The sequence below is a fragment of the Panthera leo genome, chromosome D2, assembly GCF_018350215.1.
Source record: "Panthera leo isolate Ple1 chromosome D2, P.leo_Ple1_pat1.1, whole genome shotgun sequence".
NCBI lineage: Eukaryota > Metazoa > Chordata > Mammalia > Carnivora > Felidae > Panthera > Panthera leo.
In genome coordinates, this window is record NC_056689.1 from 59,454,264 (window position 1) to 59,482,180 (window position 27,917).

At 37.0% G+C, this 27,917-nt stretch overlaps 1 protein-coding gene across 9 annotated transcripts in view; it reads left to right on the plus strand.

The window, feature by feature from the left end:
• BTRC (beta-transducin repeat containing E3 ubiquitin protein ligase) overlaps positions 1-27,917 on the plus strand; it is a 182,198-nt gene that overhangs the window by 97,110 nt on the left and 57,171 nt on the right. For 6 of the 9 annotated variants that reach the window (XM_042907588.1, XM_042907591.1, XM_042907589.1 and 3 more), the window contains 2 exons: positions 1,303-1,380; positions 17,175-17,264. In XM_042907588.1, the coding sequence (XP_042763522.1) occupies positions 1,303-1,380; positions 17,175-17,264 (168 nt within the window). The remainder of the gene's footprint in view (positions 1-1,302; positions 1,381-17,174; positions 17,265-27,917) is intronic. The other 3 variants (XM_042907590.1, XM_042907592.1, XM_042907596.1) reach the window with 1 other exon arrangement.

Below are 27,917 nucleotides of genomic sequence, written 5' to 3' on the forward strand. Positions count from 1 at the left end.
GGCTGAACCCTGTTCCTTTGATGTATACACCACATTTTATTTGTCCCTTCCATCAGTCAGTGGACACTTGGATTGCTTCCACCTTTTAGCTATTGTGGGTAATGCTGCTATGAACATGAACGTGCACATACCTCCTTGAGACTCTGCTTTCTCCTCTTTTGAGTATATACTAGAAGTGGAATTGTTGGATCATATGATAATTCTATTTTTAATTTTTGAGGAACCACCATACTGTTTTCCACAGCAGCTGTTTCTACATTCATACTAACAGTGCATAAGAGTTCCAATTTCTCAGCAACCTTGCCAATATATATTTTGGTTTTTGTCTGTTTTTTATAGTCGCCTTCTTGATGAATGTGATGTGGTATCTACTTACACTTTTTGATTTACATTCTGAAATATGATTAGTGATGTTGGTCATCTTTTTATGTGCTGATTGGCCGTTTGTACCTTCTTTAGAGAAATGTCTATCCAAGTCCTTTGTGCATTTTTGAGTTGGGTTGTTTGGGGTTTTTTGTTTGGTTAGTTTACCACTTCTTTACATATTCTAGATATTCATCCTTTATCAGATACATGATTTGCAAATATTTTCTCCCATTCGGTGTGTTGCTGCTTTATAATTCTGTTGATATTTAGAATTCTGAACTTGCTTTCAATTGGATTGTTGTTTTTCCTCCTCTTCTTAAGTATTTAAAAATCCCATTGACATTTATGGCCTCCTAGCTGCTATTTGAGATGATAGTGGCAAGAATGGACTCTAATCCTAAAGCGTTGATGAAATGATGTTGTTTTGAGCTAAGTACTATGTTATTTTTAATAAAAGAAAATCAAATCTGAGAAGAAGAAGAAGAGAAAGAACTCTTTTTCTAGGATCCATACTTTGAGAATTTGTAGTGACCAAACATTTACTATAGTTCAAAACTAATTATTTAAAGAGAAGGTAATAATCATGCTTTAAGTTGTTATCAGCTAAGCATAAACTGGAACTTTCTCATGTACAGTGCCCACCTGCATTTTCAAAGAGCAATAAACTAGATATCTGATGAATGTGATCTGCTGGGCAGTGCTTAAATATAAATGAAATACTTTCCACCTACGTCCCTACTTGCATTTATTTATATACATGGGCATATGTTTTCCTTTACATAAGTGTATGTCTATATGTATATAAATCTTCAAATGAATAAATGCATAAATATACATGGTATTCTAGCTTACAGAATTAGAAATGTAATTCAGTTACCCCCACAGAATAAGATTGAAGATAATGAGAACTGAATTAAAGCTTACTTTCTTTCACAGAATTCCTCAGAGAGAGAAGACTGTAATAATGGCGAACCCCCTAGGAAGATAATACCAGAGAAGAATTCACTTAGACAGGTATGAAATTCAGTCTGTCTTAAAGTAAAAAGCTACCAACAACAAAACAAAAGACAGGAAACCCTCAATTTGCCATTCATTAAGCATTAGAGCTTAAATTAAGAGTACTTTGAAGTTGGTCTGGCTATAGCCATCAATTTCAATCAGGTAACATTGTTTTCCCAATCATTTAAAAATATCCTAGGTGTACAAGTACAGGACAGATCGATTGCTTACGTGTAGTGAAAACAACATCAAATAAAAGTTTTCTTATTCAGGAAAAATAACTTGAATTGCTTCTTAAGTGCAGATAGTAGAATAGTTGGCTTTAAATCTTACTTTCCTACTGAGATTCTTAATACATTAAAAAAAATTAACAATCAAAAGGGATCTGCCTCTAGAGAAGTTAGCTCCTTTTAGTCTGAGCGATATTTGCCTTTTCTAAAAGTAAAGACTGTTATTGATAACCTAAAAAAAACTTACTGCTTACTGTGTTCCCAATCCCCAAAGGTAACACATTTTACTTTGAAAGTTAATTCCTTGGTGCTCTCTTTTTTAAAATTAAAATGTCCTGGGCCACTTGGGTGACCAACTTCAGCTCAGGTCACGATCTCACAGTTTGTGAGTTTGAGCCCCTCATCAGGCTCTGTGCTGACACCTCAGAGCCTGGAGTCTGCGTCAGATTCTGTGTCTCCCTCTCTCTCTCTCTGCCCCTCCCCTGCTTGCACTCTGTCAGTCTCTGTCTCTTAAAAGTAAATAAACGTTAAAAAAAAAACCTTTTTTTTGGATTAAAATGTCCAAAAACATTTCACCAAAAAATTTCTTCTTCTCACTGCCTGTAGCAACAACCTCTAACATCTTCTGTCTCCCACTAGCAACAAAAACAAGTTCTTACAGTGTTGCCAGAGAATAGGCATACCACCTATTAACTTTTAATATATAGTTGGGTAAGATGAGAACGAGCAGTAGTAAAAATAATTTTAATTTACTTGCATTATGCATTATTCTAGGAAAAAGGAGAAGAGGTCTAATATTTGTTGGGTGCCCACCATAACCCTGCTACTTGTTTCATTCCGTCCTCACAATCCCCCTGCAAAGTTTCTAGATAGGGTCTCTGATTTATAGATGAAGAAAATGGAGGCTTAGAGAGACTAGAGGACTTGCTTATTAGCCAGTCAGTGAGTTAAAAGCGAGATCTCAATGTTGCCCAAGTGTTTCTACTTCTGCCTTCTTATTCCGGTTTGTGTAGTGTTTGGGTTTTGTTAATGTTTATTTTAGGTTTGAGAGTGAGAGAGCACGAGCGAGCATGAGCAGGGGAGGGGCAGAGAGAAAGGGAGACACAGAATCTGAAGCAGGTTCCAGACTCTGAACTGTCAGCACGGAGCCCGACACGGGGCTCAAGACCACAAACTCTGAGATCGTGACCTGAGCCGAAGTCAGACGCTTAACCAACTGAGCCACGCAGGTGCCCCTGTATACAGTGTTAATTTAGGGAGAAAGTCCTTGAAACTGTGATATGTCCATTTTTTATTTACTTTCTGTTAAAAATTTGGGTTTGGGCACTTTCGTTTTTTGTAAAAATTATTGTCTAGTAAGTAGAATTGAATCCATTCAGGAAGCTTTGTAAAAAACCCAAATGATCAGTGATTGGTATTGTGCAGTTACAACTTTAACTATTTGGAGACAAACACCTGATCTATAAATCTAAATAAATAGAACAGTATTGAGTAAGATAAATTTAGAGGTGGAAGCGGTCTGCCCACTATACAGAAACAACTGTCAGAAAACAATGACACGACAAAAAGTTTTGGCAACTTTATTTAAGCTAACAAACGAATTTTCACTCTGCAAAGTTATAAATTAATTTTAATAGGCTGATCCAGATGGTCCATTTGGAAAATGGATAGGCTGATCTGTTGAAAATTAAACTAAATTTATCTCTCTCATACTTCAAACTGAAGCAAGAGAGAGAATCGTGCCTATTAAGTCCAGCACATACAGATGGACCAGCAGGTCACACATGGGACTAATCTGATTCATTTTAAAAATAAATGCATACATTATTGAATCATTTTCTACTTGCAAGATCTGTCGTGTGCAGTATTTGAAAGAGATTTGATGTGGCTTTTTCACTGCTTTTTAGCAGGTTTGCTTCACCCTCTCCACTCTAATATAACAACTGTCTTGTTTTTGTTTTTGTTTTTCCTCCTATTGCTCCACAATGGTTTTTCTAATATCTGCCATTCAGTGTTGAGATCCAAGCTCTGGAGATTAATTAGGTCATGAGGTTTTTTTCCCCCTCCTCTCTTTGTAAAGGGTTTTTTCTCTATTCTCTTTATGAAGAGCATGAACTCAGTGTTCTTGGAAAGAGAAATGGCCTTTAGAAACTGGGAAGTAGGAGATCCTCTTGGGGCCCTCTGAATCTTTTAGCTTCTGGGTGTTTTAACAGCCCCATGAATGCAGATTTGTAAATTTATTGCAGTGCCATCTGGTTTTTTGCTCGAACCAGATTACTGTTGGCTTGTGTCTGTCTATTGTGGTGGTCACTCCCTAGGAGCTTGCCCTCTCAATCTTAGGGAAGAGTGATGAATAGCAGGGGTCAATAGAAGCGGGTCACAGGGCAGCTGTCCGGGACTGCCCTGAACTTGATTACCCCACTGCTGATTTTTTTAATGTAGGACATAATATATAAGCTGTTTAAACTCCCCCTTTTCTCTGTTGCATGACAATAATGAAGTGCCATTTGCTCCCCCTCCCCACTTTAGTCAAGCTATATAGATAAAAAGATGTCAAAGCTGCCTTTTCCCTAGTGTTGATGTAGGTAGGATTTGCATCATCTAGGCCAATCCCTTGAGATCCTTTTACAGATATTTCTAATGGGATTTCAGGAACTCTTTCACTTTTTATTTTTAAATGCTTGGTTACATAGTAGTGTTTTAAACTGATTTTATAGTTTACATATATTGTTCTAAAGTACAGTTTCACAGGTGTTGATAGACTGTGACTACTGTGTGGTAACTTTGAGTTACTTAATCACTGGAGGAGCTAAAAGAAAGGTTATCACTACAATTCTTACAGACATTTAAAGGATAATGAGGGAATATTATAAACAACTTTAAACCACAGCTTTGGCAACTTAGATGAAATGGACTAATTCCTTGAAAAATAAAACTTACAGAAACCAATGCAAGGTGAAACCAAATTTGAATAGCCTGATGTCTATTAAAGAAATCAGATTATCAAAAGGCCCCCATATGGTTTCACTGGTGAATTCTATGAAATATTGCAGAATAAATAACCCACTCCTGTGCTCAGAAACTAGAGAAAATAGAGAAGGCAGGAACACTTCCGGACTTGTATTCTGAGGCCACCATTACCGTAATTCCAAAACCTAACAAAGACATTAGTAGAAAAAGAAAATACTGAGGGAGAAAGTCAGGAGACACTAGTCCCTGTGTCACTAAGCCATTTTGTATACCTGCTTTTCCATTCCATATCAGAAGGCAGGAAAGTTGGTGGGGAAAGAAAGGTAAGGTATTCTTTTAATTTTCTAAATTTCAGAATAATCTCTTCTATCCACATTAAGTGAAGTGTGAACTTTTATTTAAAGAATGTACAAAGTGGCTACAATTTTCTTTCTGCTTTTATTTCTAAAATGTGAAGTCAAAGAAACCATAGCAACTGTTTTCATAGCTTTTATTCATATCTGCAAACAAGGGCAAAGGCCTGGGAGGATACATGAAAGTACTCATTACTTTTTGAAAATGTAGCCTCACAACATGCAACTCCTTTGCTTCACATTGGTGCTAATAGGATCTGTCAGCCCTGCCTTTCTATGTAATTGAGTAAATTGTGACCTCTGTCTAATCCTTCCCCCATCCCCCATTCCCTTTGTGTATGTGTCCACTTACCATCCTGAGAACGTGGGCAGTGATAAATAAAGCATTGAGTAGAACTCTCTCAACTCTTTGAAAGCAGCATGATGCCAGCCCTCTAGTTATATTTCTTTAAGTGTTTACGTTTTTCTGTATTCTTTCTCTTGTGTAGCTGGAACCCTGGGGATGCAAAGCCATGAGAGAGGCCAAGAAGCTAACAAAGTAGCTGTCTCCCTTGTTAGCTTGTTCCTTTATTCTTTAAAAACAAGATAAAAACCATCTGGCTCAGGGCATTACATTTTCCTCCCCCATGCACCTCTATAGATGGAGACTTCACCTGCAGTGAGGGTTTACATTGATTAGGGAGGGAGCAGTAATTCAAGCTTCCATCCTCTTCAAGGATACTTTGCAGTCTTTTAAAGGTGCTGACCCACTGAGTTAAACTGTCAAGGGAGGATAAAAAAGTATCTTCATCCCAGGAGGTAACAGCTGCCAGGTTTTCAACACCTTGCACGCTGCTGGAAAAATGTCACAATTGTCAGCTGAAAGAAAAATGACTGTGTTGTCATCTTCTGTTAATGACTGGGCCTTATAAAGGGAACTCATAAGCCTTTTGGAAGGAATAAGTAGCTGTTTTCCTTTCCTATCCCTGTGCCCCCAAATTCCTATGTTGTTCTGAACAGTACCTTGGAGTAGATCCATAAAACACAGCAGTAAAGATCTTAAACAGCCCCGTATAAGCATGGGGGTCTAACTGGCACAGCTCCTTTATACAGTTGGATGAGTAGGAGGAAAAAAGCACGTCACTGACACAGAAAATGACATTATATTGTGTATTAACAAAACAACAACAATAACAAAAAGTCATTCATAAGCCAGTGAACTGAGAGAAAACATACTGTATTTCTGCTCTTTGGAGGACAATTTGTTTTCAAGCAGCATCCAGATGGGTAAATACCACGACATTTCTTTTTTTCAAGAGAGCCACTTCTTTTCTTCCTTAAAAAAACAAAAAAACAAAAAAACAAAAAAACAAAACCCCAAAACCTCACTGAATTTACTTCCTTTAATAGCTCTATAATGTTTGTATATGATGGCATTCCCTTCTTTCTGATTTGATTGATGAGGAGAGAAGGTTTAATGAAGTCCCAGATATTAGCCAGGCAAGTTTTTTTTCTATTTGTTTTAGGTTAGTCATTTTAATTGTATTGAGTAATTAGAAGGTACACACAGCCAGGGGAGCTTTGTTCTGATAATTGCTCAAGAAAACCCATTCCCTATCTGCTGTTGCTTTGTGTTAAGACACTTCTCCCTCTAGTGGCAATAGTAAGCACTTTGACTTGGCAGTAGGCAAGGTGTAATTGCAATATGACAAACTATGCTTAAGGGACTATCTTGTAAATACTTTAGTTTGGAGTTTGGCGTTATTTCATTATATATGTGTGTGTTTTTTTTTTCCCTATGAAACTTCCTACCTCTTTTTTACCCCCTGAAGTGCTTTGGGCTTTGGATGGAAAAATATTGCGTGAGATGTTTATTAAAAAAAAAAAAAAAAAAAAAAAATCACAGTGCATCCCGGGTAATGTTTTGCAGCTTGACTTAATTTTAGTCATCTGTTTTAATTACCTATTTATAAAAATGCTTTTGCATTTGTAGACATTATTTAATACTTTGGAAGAAGCACCTCATTTGAAATAAATAAATAAATTGTACTTATTTTAAATAGTACATGTAAAAGATCTTAAAGGTAATTAATGTAGGTCTCTTAAGTAAGACAAAAGTGATCTTTCCAAGTCTGATGAAGTGATTTGTTTATTTAACTTCCCACTTCGGCTGAATCCTTCAGAGTCTAATAACTTTTTTTAAAAACATGGTTTGGCAATTTGTGTCTAGCTACAAAAACCCTTCTTCCAAAAGAAGCAATTTAATAACCGGCTTTCTTAAAATTACTTTGAGGAAGGAAGACTGTATAGGGGGTTGGTGTTTTGTTTTATGTTTATTTCAGGGTAATCATTCTTTGATAAATTGTGTAATCACTGACTTAGTAGAAAAAGTATTATTGAACTCCTGGGTTGCAATGACCATAAAAAGTGTATTTTCATATAGAGACTTGAGATGTTGTGAATAAATTATAAAGGAAACAGCTTATATGCTGGTCGAAGCCCATATGGACCAATTCATTTTGTGTTCAGTGCTTAATGTGGATGTACCATTAAAAAAAAAAAAATGGTGAAGGGAGCCTATTGTGCCCTTTTGTATGAGTCTTTTAAAAATCTGCCCTAAGAGTACTTTGGGAGGAGATCAGATAGAGCATTGCATCCATTGAATGAGATTGGGTAGCATCAGCGTGGCATTTTTAAAGCCCAGTCCCAGCTTCCCTAGATGTCGCCTTGTAGTTTGCTTTTTCTATCCCATATTCTTTCTGGGAACTTGATTTGATGTTACCATATATCTGAAGGTCCCCGTCTCCCCCTCCCTGTACCCCCTGTACTGCCCCCCAATCGCTGCCCATTTTCATTATACCGTATCTTGTTTTGCTATAGGGCTGCTGAACAGATTTCTTAAGCAGCTTTTTGCAAGGTTAAAAGAATGCAGCCTGGTAACAAGTTTGTGTCATTTTAAATATATACCTTCTAGTAAATAAGGAGAAGTCTGGCAATCAATCCCTTTTAGTGTGTTATATGTTTCACCTGACAACTAAACCTTCTATTGATTAGCCATTACTTTGTTAGATAATCCTATGTCATTGAATCCATTGTAAAAAATTAAACTCTTTAAAATGTTTTACCCTAGCAGCACTGTGAAAATTGAAAACTTGTTCAGAATTACAGCCTGCTTTCACAAAGAAGGTAGTTTTCAGCAAGGCATCTTACTGGTTTATGCTTATGTGCTTTATATGCAATATAAAAACGTATTAAAGTACTCCAACGCAAAATTCTCTGCCTCTGGTTCAGCAGTGAGGCTACCTTTCCGAATGTTGCATGGGGACAGAGCGTATCTTGCCAGTGGCAATTATACTCACTAGTTTAATTCTAGCCTGGAAGAAGTCTTAGTAAAATATTGAATGTAAAATACTGAATTTTTTGGCCTTTTTATTCCAGGGTGATCTTAAGACTGTGACAAGTTTTAGTTTACTAATCTATGTGACTTTCTTGGGAGGTAAACAAGATCATATGCCCATTTTACAGATGGGATGTCTAGAAAATAAAAGCTTATGCATAGCCTTACTCTAGAAACTCCTGCAGGACTAGAACTGGTTTCTTGAATCTGTCTAATGTTCCTCTGAGTGTCTTCTATCCATTTCTGAGGGGAAAAGGAATTGTCTAACCTACCATAACTATTTTTTCCTAGAAAATAGCATATTTTTATTAATTATGCAAACGTTTAGTCCTTTTTCCTCTAAAATATTAACTGCATACTTTTACATTTTCACTGAAGTAAAATTTTCATACAGTGAACTGCATAGATATTGTATAAGTCAGTGAGTTAATGATGAGTCTATCTACCTGTGTAACCACCACCCTCATCAAGCTATAGAACATTTTCATTACCCAAGAAAGTTTCCTTGGTCTCCTTCCCAATCAGTTTTCCCATCGCCAGTGAATCAAAAACTGGTCAGCTTACTCTCATAGGTTAGTTTCACCTTTTCTAGAATTTCATGTAATAGAATCATAGATTTTTGGAGTCTGACTTTCACTCAGTGTAATTTTATGACATCCATTTTATACCACTGATTCAGTAGTTTATTCTTTTTTATGATATATCTGTTGAATAAGTACATTATAGTTTGTTTTCCATTCTTTTGATGGACACCTAAGCTGCTTGCATTTTTGTAAGTGAAGTTGCTATGGATGTTCTTATATAAAGCTTTTTTAGTGAGCATATGTTGAATACTTTTTGATGTGCTTATTAGCTATTCAGATATTTTGTGAAGTATCTGTTTTAAGTTTTTTGCCATTTAAAAAAATTGCATTGTCTTACTGAGTTCTGTTGAGTTCTAGCTGCTGGCTCTGTGAGATATGTGTTCTGTGTTTTCTCATAATATATGGCTTGCTTATTCATGGTGTGTTTTGATGAAAAGTTTCTAATTTTTGAATGAAACCCAGTCTGTCAATCATTACCCCATGATTTGTACATATTCTAGGTTTTCTTCCAGAAGGTTTGTTAAGTTTTAGCTTTTACCCTTTAGTCCATCTCAAATTAATTCTTATGAGTGCTGTTCATTATTTTACCTACACTTTTTTATTCAGTTGTTTTGACACCATTGTTGAAAAGTCTTTTCTTTCCCCCAATGAATTCCAGAAGTGTCGTTGCCAAAAATCAGTTGGTTGTACAAGTGTATTCTATTTCTTTCTCTCTCTCTCTCTCTCTCTCTCTCTTTTTTTTTTTAATATTTATTTATTTTGAGAGAGAGAGAGAGAGTGGGGAGGGGAAGGGGGGTGCAGGAGACAGAATCCCAAGCATGCTCTGCATTGTCAGCGGAGAGCCTGATGGCGGCGCTCCATCTCATGAACCCTGAGATCATGACCTGAGCCAAAATCAAGAGTCTGACACTTAACCGACTGAGCCACCCAGGTGCCCCCAGTGTAGTCTATTTCTGCACCTCCTGGAAAACAGGGTGCTGCTGGGATGCAGAGCAAAGGGTAATAGCAGCTGAGGCACTGACCAACCCCTACTTCAAATCCACACAGAGGACGAGCTCAAAGTACCTTTTCTTTTTAGAAGTGTCTATCCTTGCACCAAATACTACACTGTCTTCATCATTGTAGCTTTAGTAAGTCTTGAAATCAGGTAGTGTGTGTGAGTCTTCCATGTCCTTTTTTTTTTTAATGAAAAAAAAATTTTTTTTAATTTATTGTTGAGAGAGAGAAACAGAACACAAGGCGGGGGGTGGGGGGTGGGGTGGGGAGGCAGAGAGAGGGAGACACAGAATCCGAAGCAGGCTCTAGGCTCTGAGTAAGCTGTCAGCACAGAGCGCAATGGGGGGCTCGAACCCCTGAACCGTGAGATCATGACCTGAGCCGAAGTTGGATGCTCAACTAACTGAGCCACCCAGGTGCCCCAAGTCTTCCGTATTCTTAATTTTAATATTATTTTGGCTATCATAGATACTTTGCATTTCTATATAGATTTTAGAATCAACTTAGTTTCTTTTAAGAAGTCTGGGTTTTGATTTGGATTTTATTGAAACCATGTATCCATTTGAGTAGAATTAACCTTGCTGTAATATTGAGTTTTCCAGTCTGTAAACATGGTATATATCTGCATTTAATTGTCTTTCTAAATTTTTCTGAGCAATGTTTCTTAGTTTTCAATGTATATTTCTTACTCAGTTCTAACTCTTTAATCTTTTTTCAGTGCTATTGTAAATTTTTTTCATTCTCTAATTGTTTGTTGCTAGAAAATATAAATTGATTTTTGACTCTTGACCTTATTTCCTATCATTTGTTACTAAAGACAGTTTTATTTCTTCTTTTCCAACATATTTGCCATTTGTTTCCCTTTTTTGCTTTATTTGAATGGCAGTGGCCTCCAATATAATGTTGAATAGATGTGGTAAGAGAACATCTTTGCCTTCCTTGTCCCCAATCTCAGAGGGACTGTATTTGGTCTTTCACTACTAAGTATGATGTTAGTTAACATTTTTTTAGCCACTCTTTGTGGGATTAAGAACGTTCCCTTTTATTTCTAGTTTGCTGAGATTTTGGTTTGTTTTTGTTGTTGTTATTGTCATCATGAATGGGTGTTTAATTTTGTCAAATGCTCCCATCCACACTTATTCTGTTAATATGGTGAATTACATTAATTGAATTTATTAAGACTTTTTGTGTCTGTGTTCATGGGGGATATTGGCCTGTAGTTTTCTTTCTAATGTCTGTGTCAGTTTTTGGTGTTAGGATTATGATGCCCTGATAAAATGAGATGAGAAGTCTTCTCCTCCTCCTCTGTTTTCTAAAAGTGTTTGTGTATAGTTCTTGTATTATTTCTTTCATATTATTTAATAGAATTCACCAGTGAAACCATCTGGGTAGAAGTTTTCTTTATGGGAGGATTTTTTAAAATTTATGTGGAATAATTTTTTATTACAATTTTAATTTCTTTAATAGATGCAGAGCTATTCAGATTTTCTATTTCTTATTGTGTCAGTTTTGGTAATTTATGTTTTTCAAGAAATGTACCTTATTCAACAGATTGCAGGCTGTATTTTTTTATTTTAATACTGAGATTATCCCATATTGGGTTACTAAAAGCCCCTTTAAGCTGGCATCATTCCCCTCTGACACATCGCCATCATTCCCTGCAGATCTCCAGGTTCATCTTGTATTTTCACCGTCCAGTCCTGTAACCAGCCATTTCTCCAGAGAGCTATGGTTCCTTTTAGTGTAAAATGGTATCTAGAAGCCAAGATTTTTCATCTGGGTTTATATATTTGAAAACCATGAATTCACATTGGTACCTTCAATTCCAATTCAGCACCACAGAGTTTGTTCTAGAGCTCTTCCTTTTCATATTTATAATTCTCTTTTCTAATTGTAAGAAACCTGGTTTGAGATTTTTTTTTTTCCTTTCAGCAATTTGAAAATGTTATTTCTTGTCTTCTAGCCTTTGTTGTTTATGGTGGAGAGTCTGCCTTTATTTATATTGTTGGCTCCCATGTATGAAGCATCCATCTTTTTTCTTTGGCTGCTTTCAAAGTTTTGTCTTTATTGGTTTTCAGCAATTTTGACTGTGTGTAGTTCTTGTTATCTTTGTATTTAATCTCCCTAGAGTTTGCTGATCTTCGATCAGTAAGCCAGTGGTTTTCACCAAATTTGAGAAATATTTGATCACTATTTTTATAACTTTTGTGCCCCATTCTCACTTCTCTTCTGGGTTTCCAATTATACATATGTTAGATTATTGACACTTATTCCACAGATAACTGAGACTCTATTCATTTCTTTTTCTTTCACTGTCTCTATTCTCCAGTTTGGATAATTTCAGTTGATCTGTCTTTTTAGTTCATTGACTTTTTTTTCCCTGCTATCTCCAATCTGCTTTTAAGCCCATATAGTAAATTTTAAATTTCAGATAATACACTTTTCAATTGTAGTTTCTGTCCGGTTCATTTTGGATTTTCATTTTTTTCTGGTGAAAATTTCTGTTTATTCATTATGACTGTCTTTCATTTAAGATGTTGAACATTCATTATAGCTTCTGTAAAGCTTTTATATGCTGATTCCCATACAAGACCATCTCAGGGTCATTTTTTATCCTTTTTTCTCTTGACTATGGGTTCCATTTATCTGCTTTTTCTCATGTCTAGCAGTTTTTTTATTATATTGTAGAATTATAAATGACTAATTGCGATGACCCTGGATTCTTTTATCTAACACCGATTAACTTACTGACTGATCACATGACTTCATAGAGTCTTGGTTCCATGTTTGTTAGGGCAAGTATGTTTTCATTTTGCCCTTGGTCTTAAGGTAGATCCCTTACTCCTTAGACTTACTATTTATTCTCAGTGTAGGGTTTTCCAACTTTTCAGTGGAAAGTTTGAGATGCCTATCAAATTCCTCTAACTTAGTAGGAATCATATTCTAAACTATGTCTCCCCTCATGGGCAGCAGCTAGAATCTCAGCTTGGATCTTTCAGTCTTCTGTCATTTTCCACTGGAATCCTTAGAGTGTCCCATTCATGTATGTAGTTTGGAGATCAGCCATGGATTTGAGGGGAATTGTGCCTCCCCTGTGGGTCTGTCTATTTTCTATGATTTCTCTTCTCGGTCTCCAGCCACTGTGGCAGTCCAGAACTCCGTCCTTTGACATATCAAGCCAATAGAATGGCTTTCTAATTGAATTTTAGTCACCCTGTACCAAGTAGATTGGTGAGTACCCTTAGGGAAAAAGCACATAAACAAGGATGTTACCCAGTGTGATTCTCCTCTTTCAAGGTCAGTCCACACCCTTCCTCCCCCTCTTCTTCACCTACCCTCCCCCTCCCCTGGTTCCTGACTAAGTCAATCTCTGGTGCTTTTAAGTAGTAATTTTAAAATATTCCCCCCCCCTCCGCCATGGTTTATAATTGTTGCCTTATGAGGGTTAATCCCATATAAATATCTCTACCATTTTTGGAACTTGAGCTCTGTGGCTTACAGTTTTTATGTTATTCAGTATATACTAGTTACTTCATAAGTGTCTTTTAAAAATATAGGAAGTTTTATTTAAAGACTTTTGTGTTGTCTGTACATGCATAATGTTTGCGGTATTAGTAGCTGCAAAAGAAGTACTGAATCCTGAGCCCAGAAGATTCACGTACCAATACCTGCTTACAAATGATCCAATTTATTCCTTTGAAATATGTTTTGAAATAATTTCAACTTAAATAATATAAGAGTAAAATAGTTCAGTGGATAAATTTTTAAAGTTTAACTTGTGTAAATGGAAAACCAATTTTATAATACTTTTTCTCCGTTTTCTTAGATTTTTTTTACCTACACCTTTCCAAAGAATTGACCAAAAATGAATAACTTAAAATATCTATGCATCCATTGCTGACATAAATAAATAGGAGAAATCATGGCTCTTCCTCACAGAAAACATTCCATTTAATAAATGTGGAAGGAAAGAGGGAAAATCACCCTCAGGGGAAAAATCACCATCAGGGGCGCCTGGGTGGCTCATTTGGTTAAGCATCCAACTCTTGATTTCAGCTCAGGTCATGATTTCACAGTTTGTGAGATCAAGCCCCCATCAGACTCCATGCTGTCAGCTTGGGATTCTCTCTCTCCCTTTTTCTCTGCCTCTCCTCTGCTGTGCACATGCTCTCTCTCAAAATAAATAAACATTTTATAAAATTTAAAAAGGGGCATCTGGGTGGTTCAGTCAGTTAAGTGTCCGACTCTTGACTTCTCTGCTCAGATCACAAGCTCGCAGTTTGTGGGTTTGAGCCCCATGTCAGGCTCTGCACTGTTAGTGGGATTCTCTCTCTCCTCTCTCTTGTGTGCACATGTTCGTGCTCTCTCTCTCTCTCAAAATAAATAAACTTAAAAGAATAAAAATAAATTTAAAAAAAAATCACTGTCAGAACACTACACTAAAAATTACCATAGGCAAGATCTACCAGTAGATGCTAAAATTAGCAGGCTGAAGTTGAAACGGAAACAGTATATTTGCATAGTCTCAATATTTCCCCCAATATATTTAGTAATTCCCAAAGGAAGAATAATAAACTTATAATGGAAAATCTTGTCAGACATGACCTTAGGCAAGTGATAAAGGTTAACATCACTATAAATACTTATTAACATACCTCCTGACTTACTTGATGCATTGAGAAGGGCACATCTCTTATGTGGTATTATTCCCAATAATGTATAACTTCCATCTGATCGTGAGAAAACATGAGACAAAGCCAGATTGAGAGGCATTATATAGATTAATCAGTTCTCTTCAGAAGTGTCATAATCATAAAAGATAAGACTGAAATTGTCACAGATTAGAGGATACTAAGGAGACATGGTAACTAAATTCAATGTGGGATCTTAGGTTAGATCCTGAACAGAGGTTCTGCCTGGGTAGCTCAGTTGGTTAAGGGTCTGACTCTTGGGTTTGGCTCAGGCCATGATCTCACGGTTCATGAGTTTGAACCCTGCATCTGTTACGGAGCCTGCTTGGGATTCTCTCTCTTAATTTCTCTCTGCCCCTTTCCCCAACTCAAAATAAACCGGGGCGGGGGGTGGGGGGAGATCCTGAATAATAAAAGGATATTGGTGAGAAAAGTGGTGAAACTAAAAATAAATTCTTTATATTGTACCATGTTAATTTACTTAACTTTGGTAAGTCTTTTGTGGTTACATAAGACATTAACATAAGGGGAAGCTGGGGGAGGGTATACAGGAACTTATTTTTGCAACTACTGTGTAAATCTAGAATTTAAAAAATGGATTCTTTGCTATTGTTGGTTATGAGAGATTGCTTACGTCTTTTTTAAAAAAAAATTTTTTTAACGTTTATTTCTGAGACAGAGAGAGACAGAGCACGAGTTGGGGAGGGGCAGAGAGAGAGGGAGACATGGAATCAGAAGTAGGCTCCAGACTCTGAGCTGTCAGCACAGAGCCCAACGTGGGGCTCGAACTCACAAACCGTGAGATTATGACCTAAGCCGAAACCAGTCTCTCAACCAACTGAGCCATCCAAGCGCCCTGAGATCGCCTGTGTCTTAAGATTTTTCTCTTTAATTCCAACACATATGGTTCTCCAGCATAGTAGTTCTCAAAGAGTGTTCCTAAACCAACAGCATTCATATCAACTGGGGATTTGTTATAAATGCAAATTCTCAGAAGCCTGGGGATGGGACCTAACAATCTGTGTTTTAACAAGCCCTCCAGATGACTCTGATGCATGCTAAAGTTTGAGAACCATGATTTGTACCATCAATTAAAACTTAGACTACAAGAAAACATTGTTTTACTATATTGGCCAGTTATTAATAATGTTTGCTTACCATTTTTTCAGATTGTGGTAAAATCCATGTAACATAACAACCTCTTAATCATTTTTAAATGTACGGTTCAGTGGATTAAATATATTTACATTATTATGTAATTGTCACCACCATCCATCCCCATAATTCTTTTCATCTTGTAAAACTGAAACTCTATACCAGCCTCTGGCAACCACTTATCAGTATTTATCTTTTTATAACTAGCTTATTCCACCTACCATAATGTCCTCAAGGTTCATCCATATTGTCCTATATGTCAGAATGTTCTTCCTTTTTTTTTTTTTTTAACTTTCTTTTAATGTTTATTTATTTGTTTTGAGAGAGAGCGAGACAGAGAGTGAGAGAGCAGGTGAGGGGCAGAGAGAGAGGAAGAGAGAGACTCCCAGGCAGGATCCGTGCTGTCAGCACAGAGCTGGACGCAGAGCTCGATCTCATGAACCATGAAATCATGACTTGAGCCAAGATCAAGTGTCCAGTGACTAACCCACTGAGCCACCCAGGTGCCCCAGAATGTCCTTCCTTTTTACGGCTGAATACTATTCCATTGATGTACATGCCACATTTTGCTTGTCCCTTCATCTGTTAGTGGATATTTGGGTTGCTTCCATGTGAATAATGCTGCTATGAACATGGATGTAGAAATATCTTTTTAAGACTGCTTTCAATTCTTTTGGGTATACATCCAGAAGTGGCATTGTTGGATCATATGGTAATTCTAATTTTAATTTTTTGAGGAACCATTACCATGCTGTCATCCACAGCAGCTGTAGCCTTTTACATTCCCACCGGCAGTGCTCAATGGTTCCAATTGTTCCACATCCTTGCCAACACTTACTGTTTTCTGTTTTTGTTTTTAATTTTTTTAACGTTTTATTTATTTTTGAGACAGGGAGAGACAGAGCATGAACGGGGGAGGGTCAGAGAGAGGGAGACACAGAATCTGAAACAGGCTCCAGGCTCTGAGCTGTCAGCACAGAGCCCGACGCGGGGCTCGAACTCACGGACCGCGAGATCACGACCTGAGCTGAAGTCGGCCGCTTAACTGACTGAGCCACCCAGGCGCCCCTGTTTTCTGTTTTTTAATAGTAACCATCTTAGTGGGTATGAAGTGGTATCTCATTGTGGTTTCATTTCTGAGCTGATGTGCTTGTTGGCCATTTGTATTTCTTCAGAGAAATGTCTGTTTAAGTTCTTTGCACATTTTTGAATAGCTCTATCACCTTCCAGCAGATCACTGCTGCTTACATACTTGTTCATGAGTTCATCATTGGCTCTTGTGGGCTCTCACTTTCTTTGCTTCCTGTTGTCTACCTTGTTTCCAGTTCGCATAAATCTGGAATTTATACATAGGTCTATCTGTACGTTGATTTTGAGAAATGGAACAAAATTTGAAAACTGTATATGACAGCATTTTAATATTTAAACCTGTTTCCAAAAAATTCTCATTACAGACTTACAACAGCTGTGCCAGACTCTGCTTAAACCAAGAAACAGTATGTCTAGCAAGCACTGCTATGAAGACTGAAAATTGTGTGGCCAAAGTAAGTAATATTACTCATCAATATGCATTATACCGCATCTTAACAGTGCTTTATCTGTAAACATCTTTATATCATATTGTTATTAAAGATCATCACAAGATTTTATATTTAAAAAAAAATACAGGAGACATCATTTTATCCAAAGCAGATTGCAAGTTGGAGTCTCCATCTTTTCAGTTGCAAAAGAATCTTTTGATTATGCATTCTGGTCACACTTCAGTCGAATTCACATTTGTTACTTGACACTAGTTATGGATTATTACAAATAAATAAGATTCATGAAAGAAAATATACAATTACTTTCATAAGGTTGTTCATGGGTTTTAAATGTAATTAAGTATAGGGTATCCATTGCAAGGATTGTGAGATACACTATAGAAAATCCAGTTATTATAATACTATTATTATTTATTGAATGGCTAAAGATAGAAATATTGCTTTTGGTGATTTTGATCTGAGTGTACAAGTATGTTTTATCGTGCATATGCTCTACCTTTTCTCGTGCACAAAATGTATGTATATCTACAGAGATAAAATTAATCACACATTAGAGATCTTATGATCTAATAATTACATTAACTATGGCTCAAATCTTTCAAGTATCTCTAATTAGTTAGGAACTTTGACCTAAATTTCGATATCAGCCATTTTGATTATTCCAGGACTAAGTAAAATTCCAGTATGGGCTCGGTTTCTAGACTTTTACTTTGCATATATGCAAAATTATTGTTTTAATAGCTATTCAGGGATTTGTCACTGTTACAACATTTCCAACTTTAACTACTTTAGTTTAGTCTATCTTATTATACTAAGGCTTTCAGTTACTTGCTATTATTATTAGAGCCAGACCTGGTAATCAGGTAGTCTCCATCCTTTACTAAAAAATCAAAGGACAGCAATATTTTTTATTATTTTTATTTTCTTTCTTAAAACATAGTCACTGGACCTACTTAATCAACTGAAATCATACTAACTATAACCATTAGAAATGATCCATATAATAAGTGTCAGAATTTATTTAAAATTATAGTTTAAAAAGTTGGTTAAGTGTCTCCTAAATTAGAGTGTCTAGTAACTTGCTGTAAAATATGAAAATAATAAATTACATGTATTTATTTTTTCAGCCATTTAGTCACAACTAACAAGTGCTAATTGACCCTATTTTGTGTCTGGCATTTGTACATTGAAATGGGGGACCAATTATTTGGGCCTCTAAAAATAATCTTCCTCCTTTTTGGCCACATTGCTCAGTTTCATCACAAGTGGGTGACTTCTGGCTAAACAAGGTAAAATCTTAGCATGAGCACCGATCCAAGGACAGGGTGACAATTTTAATGAGTTTCATTGAGAGCTGGCCAAGTGAGCATCTGTTCCTTTTGTTTCTCCATACTTTGTAAGCCAGGATTTCTAAGCTATATAGTCATGTTGGTGTGTGTCTGTATGATGTGTTTTGTTTTGTTTTTCTCCCACCCTGTACTTCAGTGGTGCATGGTTAGAAATCTTCTGGCATCTGGCACAATGGCATAATTTCTTCTGTGCTCTTGGGTGAGGAAATAAGTTTGCTCATTGCTGCTCATCTGTCTGTTTCCTTTGCTCCCAGATGGTGACCCTCTCATCCCACTCTTGCTTATTTTAACATTATTCTGACACTTAGATCCTTTCATCGTCTCCTTAAATACCCTAATTTAATAATGATTTCTATCATTTCCTGTTGGAACCTACCTAACTTTCTGGTTCCTTTTGTTGGCCCACATCCTGGCTTCTGGTTCATTGCTTCAGATTTGAGCCAAATAATTAGTTGATCAATGGCAAATAAAAACACGTAGCTAAAATTATGTCTTTCTTGTAACAGCCTCCAGTAGGTACCAGTAACATGAGTTTTCCTTTTCTATTTCCCTTCCGTAAGAGTTTTCCCTTTTCTATTTACATATGTTATGTGTACCTCATGATTCTGTGCTGTTTCTGTTGGCCTCATTTATTGCTTGACCTGTGAAAGGTAATGACTTGCCATTATTTTTGTAGGTCTACAAGCTTGTCCTGTTTCCTGCTCTTCACCTTTAGCCCTTAACTGAGTAGTTTCATCTGCTACATTTGATATGGCTGCAGTGGTTTTTAACTTTGTACAGGTGTCCGTTGTTGATGCAGACCGTACTCCCGAGTGGCCTTGAATGTCCAACCATCTCCATGTGAGAGCACCTATAATATAGTGCTGTCAACCATTTTTTCCTCTAGCGCAAAGCAGCTAATTCTGATGAGTGACTTTGATTTGGGTGAAAATAGTAGTTACTATTATTGAATATTGTTTATTATGAGTTTTAGAGAAGACATCAATACCAGTTATTCCCTGAAAAACAGCAAAGTTGTTAAGTTCAGACCCTGTAGTACATAGTATGTGACTCTTCTTTGGCAGAAATAGCTTACAATAAATGTTTTATAATAGGTCTATGAAAACGGGCCCATTCGTCCTCTTTAGAATACAAGAAAACAAAGTGGTAAGAAAAACTACGGCCACTCTAGGTTAATAATAATCTGAATCTCTAACTTGAAGAATGAGACCTAGGAAAAGATTTAAAAATAAAAATGGGGTCATTTTATCAGTATAACCTGGTCTAAGTAACATTTGGAGGCATTGAAATATCTTTTATTTTCTTCCAAAGCCTTCTTTTCTTTCTAATTATAGGTCTGTAGTTCATGAGATTTGTTTGGAACATGACGAGCTCTGTATTTATTGTAGCTTTAAATGGACAGTCATTATTGACTGCCAGCTTAGTCTTTAAAATCAATAATTACATTGTACCTAATTGTCAACCTTCATGATGTTTTTTAATTGGTAAAGAAAGCTAACTAGAAAAATGAAGAGCATTACTTTTTTATGTTATCTTGTTGGTGACTTTATATTTAAATATTACTGAAAATTTTGGGTTCAGGGTTTTCCTAATTTACTTTTTACACATACATGCATGCACAGAATTAAAATTGAGTTGTTTGAACACAGCTACCGACATACCTGCCCAGGTGGGAGAAGTTATGCCTCTTTATGTTTGGAAAATAAACCTCTTCAGTAGTCCTTTGTAGATGTTCTGTATTGTAGTTGTTTGTTGTTACTGTTTTTTACTTGAGACTAATAATCTGTTTGCAACTGACTGAGACAGAAAAATGTGATGTTCCTTTCCACTCACTCCAGATTTTGATAGAAGACTTGTTTTATTTATTTCCAAAATTATATCCGCAGGAAACAAGCTGTTTAAATTCAGATTATGCTGAAGCAAAATGGTCCTGGTATGAGAAGCAACGTGCTGTTTTACGAGCACAGAGTCCCTTTTCTCATAACTGATTGATAGTAAATATTTTCCTGAAGAATTATTGCCAACCATGAACAGTGCAACTGTTTCACTTTTTTTCCGTGCTACTTGCTGTACCAGCCATTGTCGGTAATTAAGATCTACAATTCACAATGCAGACGTTTGCACTTCCTCTGGGTCTGCGCTATTTATAAGGCATTTCAGCTGTTCAGAGTTTCTTTTGAGTTTTAAACTACATGTTAACAGGCTTCTTTAACATACTGTTCCACAAGTAGCATGTCAGATGGTCCATTCTTTGCACAGGCCTCTCTGTCGGGTCTAAACATTAGCTTTGTGGAGAATATATTAACATGGAACCATATCATTGAGGCCAATAAGGTTGGAAAAACTCCGGCATGTTAATGTGTTACACATTAGGCATATTGCCGTTTCAAAAAGGCAGGAATAAAGTTCAGAAGTACTATTTTTTTTCTTTCATTTTACAGATGTTCATATGATTTTAATGAGTGTGAATGGGAGTTATAGAGAGGTTCTGAGAAATACTAGTAAAGTGACATTTCCCAGCTCGCTTTCAGGTAATAATAGAATAATAGAATCAAGGACCATTATTATAGACAAGAGTTTGTGTGTTTGTCAGATTAAAGATGCAAGAATACACCTTCTAGATGTACATGATATTTAGGAGTACTGACGAGGGACACCAAAATGGATCAGCTGCATTTGTTGTATAATCATCTTCAGGAACCTTAAGTAGCATATGCCATTGGAGAGGAAACTGTAAACAGGAATCCTGGTCTATATTAATTCGATAAAATTAAAAGTCATATTTAACCATTTCAAGAGCATTAATTTCAAAAGGAAAACAAAAAAAAGTCCAGACCCCATTGAGAATCTTGAACTATGCCCTTGAATGAGAGAACTGCCTATATAGTCTCCTTACTAACTGCACTCATTGCTAAACATACAGGAGATAGAAACAAGAAGCAGAAAGCTGTCAACAGAGTATGTGTAAAACTTTGCCTTGAGTGGATATCAGACTGGCTGTTAGAAGCCTAAAGTCAGCTGTGTTGATTCTACATGTTGGACACCAGCATCTTCCAGCAGAGCAGATCTGCAGAGAAAGGCAGACATGGGTTTCAGTGCTGATTCTTGATGGGCCCTTGAAGATAGAGCTTCAAAGCCTTTCCAAGGCAGTTTTATTGGCCAGAACCCAAAACTTTGTGTGGTTCTTTTGAACTACGTTGTTTGTGTAAACTTATTTTCCTTAGTGAACTCTTTATGAACCTTTTTTTTTTTTTTTTTTTTTTTAAAGATAGCAGCATTGGTTCAACTGTTGGGAACCACTAGATCTGACCGAGGCACTTCAAGATGCTAGAACCTATTCACATTTCTGTCTAGCCAGGGAGCTAATAAGATTAAGCCTGTCTTTGTGGATCGGTCTAGATTAGCAGGAGATGAGCCCAGTCAGTGTTTTCCTCAGTGAAAAAGGAAAGGTTGGGAGAGAGAGGGGTGAAGGAAGAAAGTTCTTCATCAAGAACTGACTGCAGTATTGCCTGCTGATGCATGTCGGATCACCCGCACCGAGAGATCACATGGCTTCTCCAAAAGTCAAACGATCAATTCGCCTCGTTTTGGCTCTGTACTTAATGCACAAACAGTGCGATCTGCGGGGCTGTAATTGCATTGTTAGGGCCAAGGAACAAGCCTGTGCCTTTTCAGCAGACAGCTGGCAGGGAGAGAGGCATGTTGTTAGGAAAGAGAGAGGCAAGGCAAATAAAATTACTGCTAACGCTCAGAGATCGGCAGGAGTCCTACTTGCCTAATCTTACCGGTGGGAGCAAGCGGCTGTTGTAATCCAATTATAGCAGCATAAGCAATTTGTTAGACACTCCGCATAATGTAACAATTTCCCAATAAACTCTGACTTGTAATAACGTCGGCAAGAGTCCGCATAAATCTGCCCGAATGGTGGGGGCTGGAGCGTTCGGCTGGGGGCTTGTAATTGGCGCCATCAGCACGTTTTGCGGAGTGCAGTATGGTGCAGTCTTTTAGTGCAGGAATTTTAAGGAGAAAAGCATGGCACACGTTTCTTAGAGAAAGAAAAGTGGCCATTAAAAGGGGAGCAGCAAGAAGGGCATACTCTTGCCTTCACATTACCTAGGAATCTTAGTGTAGAAAGAAAACAGGAGGAAGCCATGTTTCCTTCAGTACTAAAGTGGGGGAGGGGGAAGAGTGTATGGACTAAATTCCTTTATTTAAAAGGCGTCAGTTTCTATTATTTATACCCGCCTTTACCGGCCCCCCAAGTGCTGTTCAGGCACCATTTAGTTAACATTTTTACAAAATTGTTCATAGCCAGGCGAGACTAAAAATGCCAAGTTTAAATCTTTTCTTCTAGAGTTTATCATTTTCTTTACAACAGGAAAATATATTTCCTTTGTGCCCAAAATAAATCTTTTAAAGATCTCATCTCATTGAATATCAAACCTTTCTGTAGAGTTCTGCCTTCCGGTTTAAGAAACCATCTCTTACTGAAGGGTTTAAAACCCAGCTTGTTTGCTTGGCTGGCTTTACTACATTGCTTATTTTCTATTCTGCAATATATTGTGAATGTCTATGATGCTAGGATTAGGAATCTTTCTTGTTGAATGCTTACATTGTACAAAAATGCAGTTATTCTTATTTAAAACTGTACCTGTATGATCATTATAGAAATAATTTTGATTCCTAAGTCATAACATTTCTGTTTGGGAAAAATATTTGTTGTGTGGAGCAGAGTAGAACCTCCATTATTTATTGATTGATTAGGGTTGGTAGTCACAGAATCAAGTTTATTTATACAAGGTATAGGAGGTGAGGAGTGCTCATAGATCTGAGTTAATAGACAGATTTTCATGCTACTGAGTCTGTATTAAATGTTATCTGCTTTCTTATGCCAACCCAACTCTTCGTTGTTGTTAATTTGTGTCAAAACAAAGCTTCTGAAATAAGAACAGGATTATTCAAAATACCATGTTGCTGTGGGTATTATTACAATAAATATTTACTTTCAGTATAAACATTTCCTTCCACTGAAGCAAATGCTGCCTTGTTTGACTGGAGCTACATCAATAAACTGCAGTGCCTCTAATAAAGCCACTCAGTGTCTGGGTTTAACTAATGGCTGATTTTCATGGCTTTGACAGTGAGCTGTGTGCGTTATTTTCTCCTGATATTGTAAAAATAATGAGAGCAAATTAGAACAATCAGTTTACACAGATAGCTCCTGATTGGAGGCGATGGGCAATATGGCAGCAGGTAATCCATCTTCGGGCTCTTGTCACATTAACTTCAGTAGTGTGAAAAGATCAGGTGGGGTAAGCAGGGATCCTGCCCAATCGGAACACTGAAATTAATGAGAAGAGCATTGTTCTGTGATCAACCTTTTAATTAGCAAGATTGGAAACGCAGGGAGTGAAGAAGGCAGCACCACAGCTGCACAATGCCAGGCACAATTCCTGAAAGGGGAAAGAATAAAAAGAAAAATCAGTGGGTTTTATATCATACTTCTCTTGCTGTATATAGGCATCGTGTTTCCATTCTGGAGCTTGTTTACAGACTTCAACAAATACTGCCTACTTTCCGAAGTAATATCATAAATATAGTTGATGTGTTTGTCATCTATAGGCTGTAATTCTTTCAGGGGTCATTTAGGATTTTGATTACCAGTATACTGTCTTTGGCATTGCATATTGGGTTTTAACTTTTGATTTTTTTTTTTTTTAAATTAAGTAAGCAAAGAATTTACATTTTAAAAGGTCTGCTTTGTCGACCTCCCACCATTCAGCCCCTCCAATATGTAGAGTTTTTCTTGCAAGTAGCATCAGAGTTTTCTGGTCTGGAAAACTTTTGTCACTTTGAGTTGTTTGAAAGAGGAGCAAAGTCCAGGCAGGAAGCTATGGCATATTTAAATTGTGTCCCTTTCCTGATTCTGTTTATTAGGAAAATCACTGTGTCCCCTCCCACCCCGCCCCCCACCGTGCTGTTGACTTATCAGTGTTGAGGGTGTTATTTCAATTTATATAATTAAGAATTGAATATCAATAAAGTATGGTATTTATAGGAGGAAGAGAGGGTGAAATCTATGTAGCAACAGACTAAAGGCTGATTCATCCATTTAAAGCTCAGTTATACTAAAATTGAAACCTTGTTAATTATCGCTGTAATATTGGAAAATGTGGTATAAAGCCATGGAAGATATTAATGAGCCAGATTTTCTCTGCCAAATCAATGCCTGTTTTCTAGGCCTATTTTGACAGGCTTTAACTTTGGGGAAGGTATGAGGTTTTTAGTATTTTAATCTTTATGCTTTTAGTTGCTTACAGTGAAAGCAGAAATATAATGTAAGCTATGTAAATGAATCCAGTTATCTTCCAAGCATATATAAAATAAATTTGTTTTTTTTTATATTAACAATTAAGTGACTTAGACATTTATTTAAAGTACTAGTACATATGGGGCACCTGGGTGGCTCAGTCGGTTAAGCATCCATCTCTTGTTTTCGGCTCAGGTCATGATCTCGCAGTTCATGAGTTCAGGCTCCACACTGACAGTGCGGAGCCTGCCTAGGATTCTCTCTTTCCATCTCTCTGTGCCCTTCCCCTGCTCGTGTTCTCTCTCTCTCTCTGTCTCTCTCTCTCACAAAAGAAATAAATAAACTTTAAAATAAAGTACTAATACATAAAAGCCAGTTATCAGGCACCCTTCTGAGTACAGAATTAACAATAAAGAGCCTGTTGTATGAAATATTGAGGTTAGGTGTAATATCTTTTATCATCATAGTTAATAGGACTTTCTTCATAATTTGTATAACTAATGAAGATTCTAGCCTTGCAACCTTAAGGTATTTACAGAATGTAAGTCCCTGATATTATAGCCCTATGTAAAACCCATAGAATAAAGGCACTTCACTACCCATCTCCCTAGTCCTCTCCCCACCCCCACCCCCCCAAATCTTTAGTATAGCTTTTGGAATTCTGTCAGAAACCTTATTTTTGTTTTTGTTTTTTGATTGATCACTTTTCCTGAAAATACTCTTATTCAGTATTTTAGGATCAGTGACTTAATACAAAATAGTTTCTAGGACTTCCCCTACCCCCAACACACTCTTTAAGAGAATGGTGCTACTGTGCATATTAATATTTTAAAGCCCACTTGTTAGAATTTTGCATGATATTTTTCTATATTCCTTAATCTGAAGAAAAATTTTTTACTTACCGCTTTTATGGATTTTTGTGGCTGTTTATTCTCCTTTCTCCTAATTTGGCAGTTTCAGAAGCCTGGGCTCATAAGTTGTCCAAGGATATGTTCTTAGTCATATGGTGTAAATAGATCACTTACAAAGCTTGTGAAACCTGAGCTCTCCTTTTGAACCTTTCAGTACCCATGAGCTCAGGATCCATACATGTAAAATCTTATTCTTGTTTCATGACTCCAGCTTGTAAGGCAAATGAGCTATGAATTTAAATGACTATTCTACTCTATACCAACTTTCTACCAAATAAAATAGGTATTTTTCTCCTTTTTTCCTATGATTCTGGATTTCCATCTGACCTAGTGACCTTGCCAATATTTGTTCTTGTTAGAGTTCTTTTCCAGTAAGATTTGCTACTCAAGATTAGTGTTAAAATAGACGAGGGCATATTTTTTTATGTTAGTAATTACAGAAATGTCTAACTGGCTGAATGACCAAGAAACTCCTTTTTAGTTTCCTAACAGAGCTAGAATTACCAAGTCACCTTAAATTCTACTAATTCCAAGTCTCATCAGTCGGGTTCACTGTAGAGAATTTTTCATTAGTCTAGTCTTTTGGAGTTCTCGTGTGTGGAATCAGCTGAATCTCTGAGGCTATTATGATCCTTTCTAAGTTCTCCATCCACCTGCTTTTTGGTTTTGGGATATGTTCCTATTTAAAGAATTGGAAAATGTCCCATTTTTTCTCATGTACCTTCAGGATGGAAGACGTTTGTCTTTTTTTTTCTTTCAGCTTTGTATTTTGCTACCCAAAAGTTTGAGGAGGAGAGAGGGTATGTTAATATTTACTAAGCCCTATGTTTAGGCACTATAGTGCTAGCTGTGTTACCTATTTCAGTCCTTACGTGAACCTGATACGATGGATATATAACCCCTGTTTTATAGATAAGGAACCTGAAACTTAGAGAAGTTAAGTCTTTTCCCAGGTTTTCACATCTTTAAGTTGTAGGGTCAAGTTTTCAACTCAGATCTCCCTGACTTCAGAGTCATTTCTATACTAGACCAGGTTTGTTGCCTTTCAAATAATATTTGGAGGCCCTCTGTATCTCTCCTACCATTACAATTGGCCTCACACTACAAACCACCTATAGCTTTTCGCCATTTGATTTCTGTAACACTTTTGACAGCTAGCAAATGTTATTTCTTCATCTCCCCTGCCTCCTTTACTGCTTGTAAAATACGTTGTTCTGACCGACCTGAGCCAAGTACGATATTCAGAAGACTTAACTATCTCTATTCTGGGCTACTTAGTCAATAATTCTACTATGTAATTTTAAATGCTTACTCAATAATAATCACTTGCCTTGTAAACAAAGGTCTTTAACGTATCTAAGATGACCTCATGGCTCCATGTTCCATTCATAGTTCTACACGTTAAATGAGAGGGACAGTATGAGTCCAATACAGCCGGTTCAGTGTGGTCACTCACACCTTATTGTTTTAGAAGTTGTTTTGAGGGGCGCTGGGGTGGCTCAGTCAGATAAGTGTTCGACTTAGGCTCAGGTCATGATCTCTCAGTTCATGAGTTTGAGCCCTGCAATGGACTCTGTGCTGACAGCTCAAAGCCTGGAGCCTGCTTCGGATTCCGTGTCTCCCTCTCTCCCTGCCCCTCCCCCGTTCACGCGTGCTTGTGTGTGTGCATGCGCACGCTCTCTCTCGCTCTCTCTCTCTCAAAAATAAATGAACGTTAAAAAAAAAAAGTTGTTGGGGCGCCTGGGTGGCGCAGTCGGTTAAGCGTCCGACTTCAGCCAGGTCACGATCTCGCGGTCTGTGAGTTCGAGCCCCGCATCAGGCTCTGGGCTGATGGCTCGGAGCCTGGAGCCTGTTTCCGATTCTGTGTCTCCCTCTCTCTCTGCCCCTCCCCCGTTCATGCTCTGTCTCTCTCTGTCCCAAAAATAAAAAAAAAAAAAAAAAAAAAAAAGTTGTTTTGGAATACAGATCTCATCCTACTTTCTGTGTCAGGATTTACATTGTAAGTATGTATTGGCAGTCCTTTTATACCAAAAATTTATTTTTCCTGATTCAGCTTGGTAATTAATTTTGGCAGTTAAAAAAAATG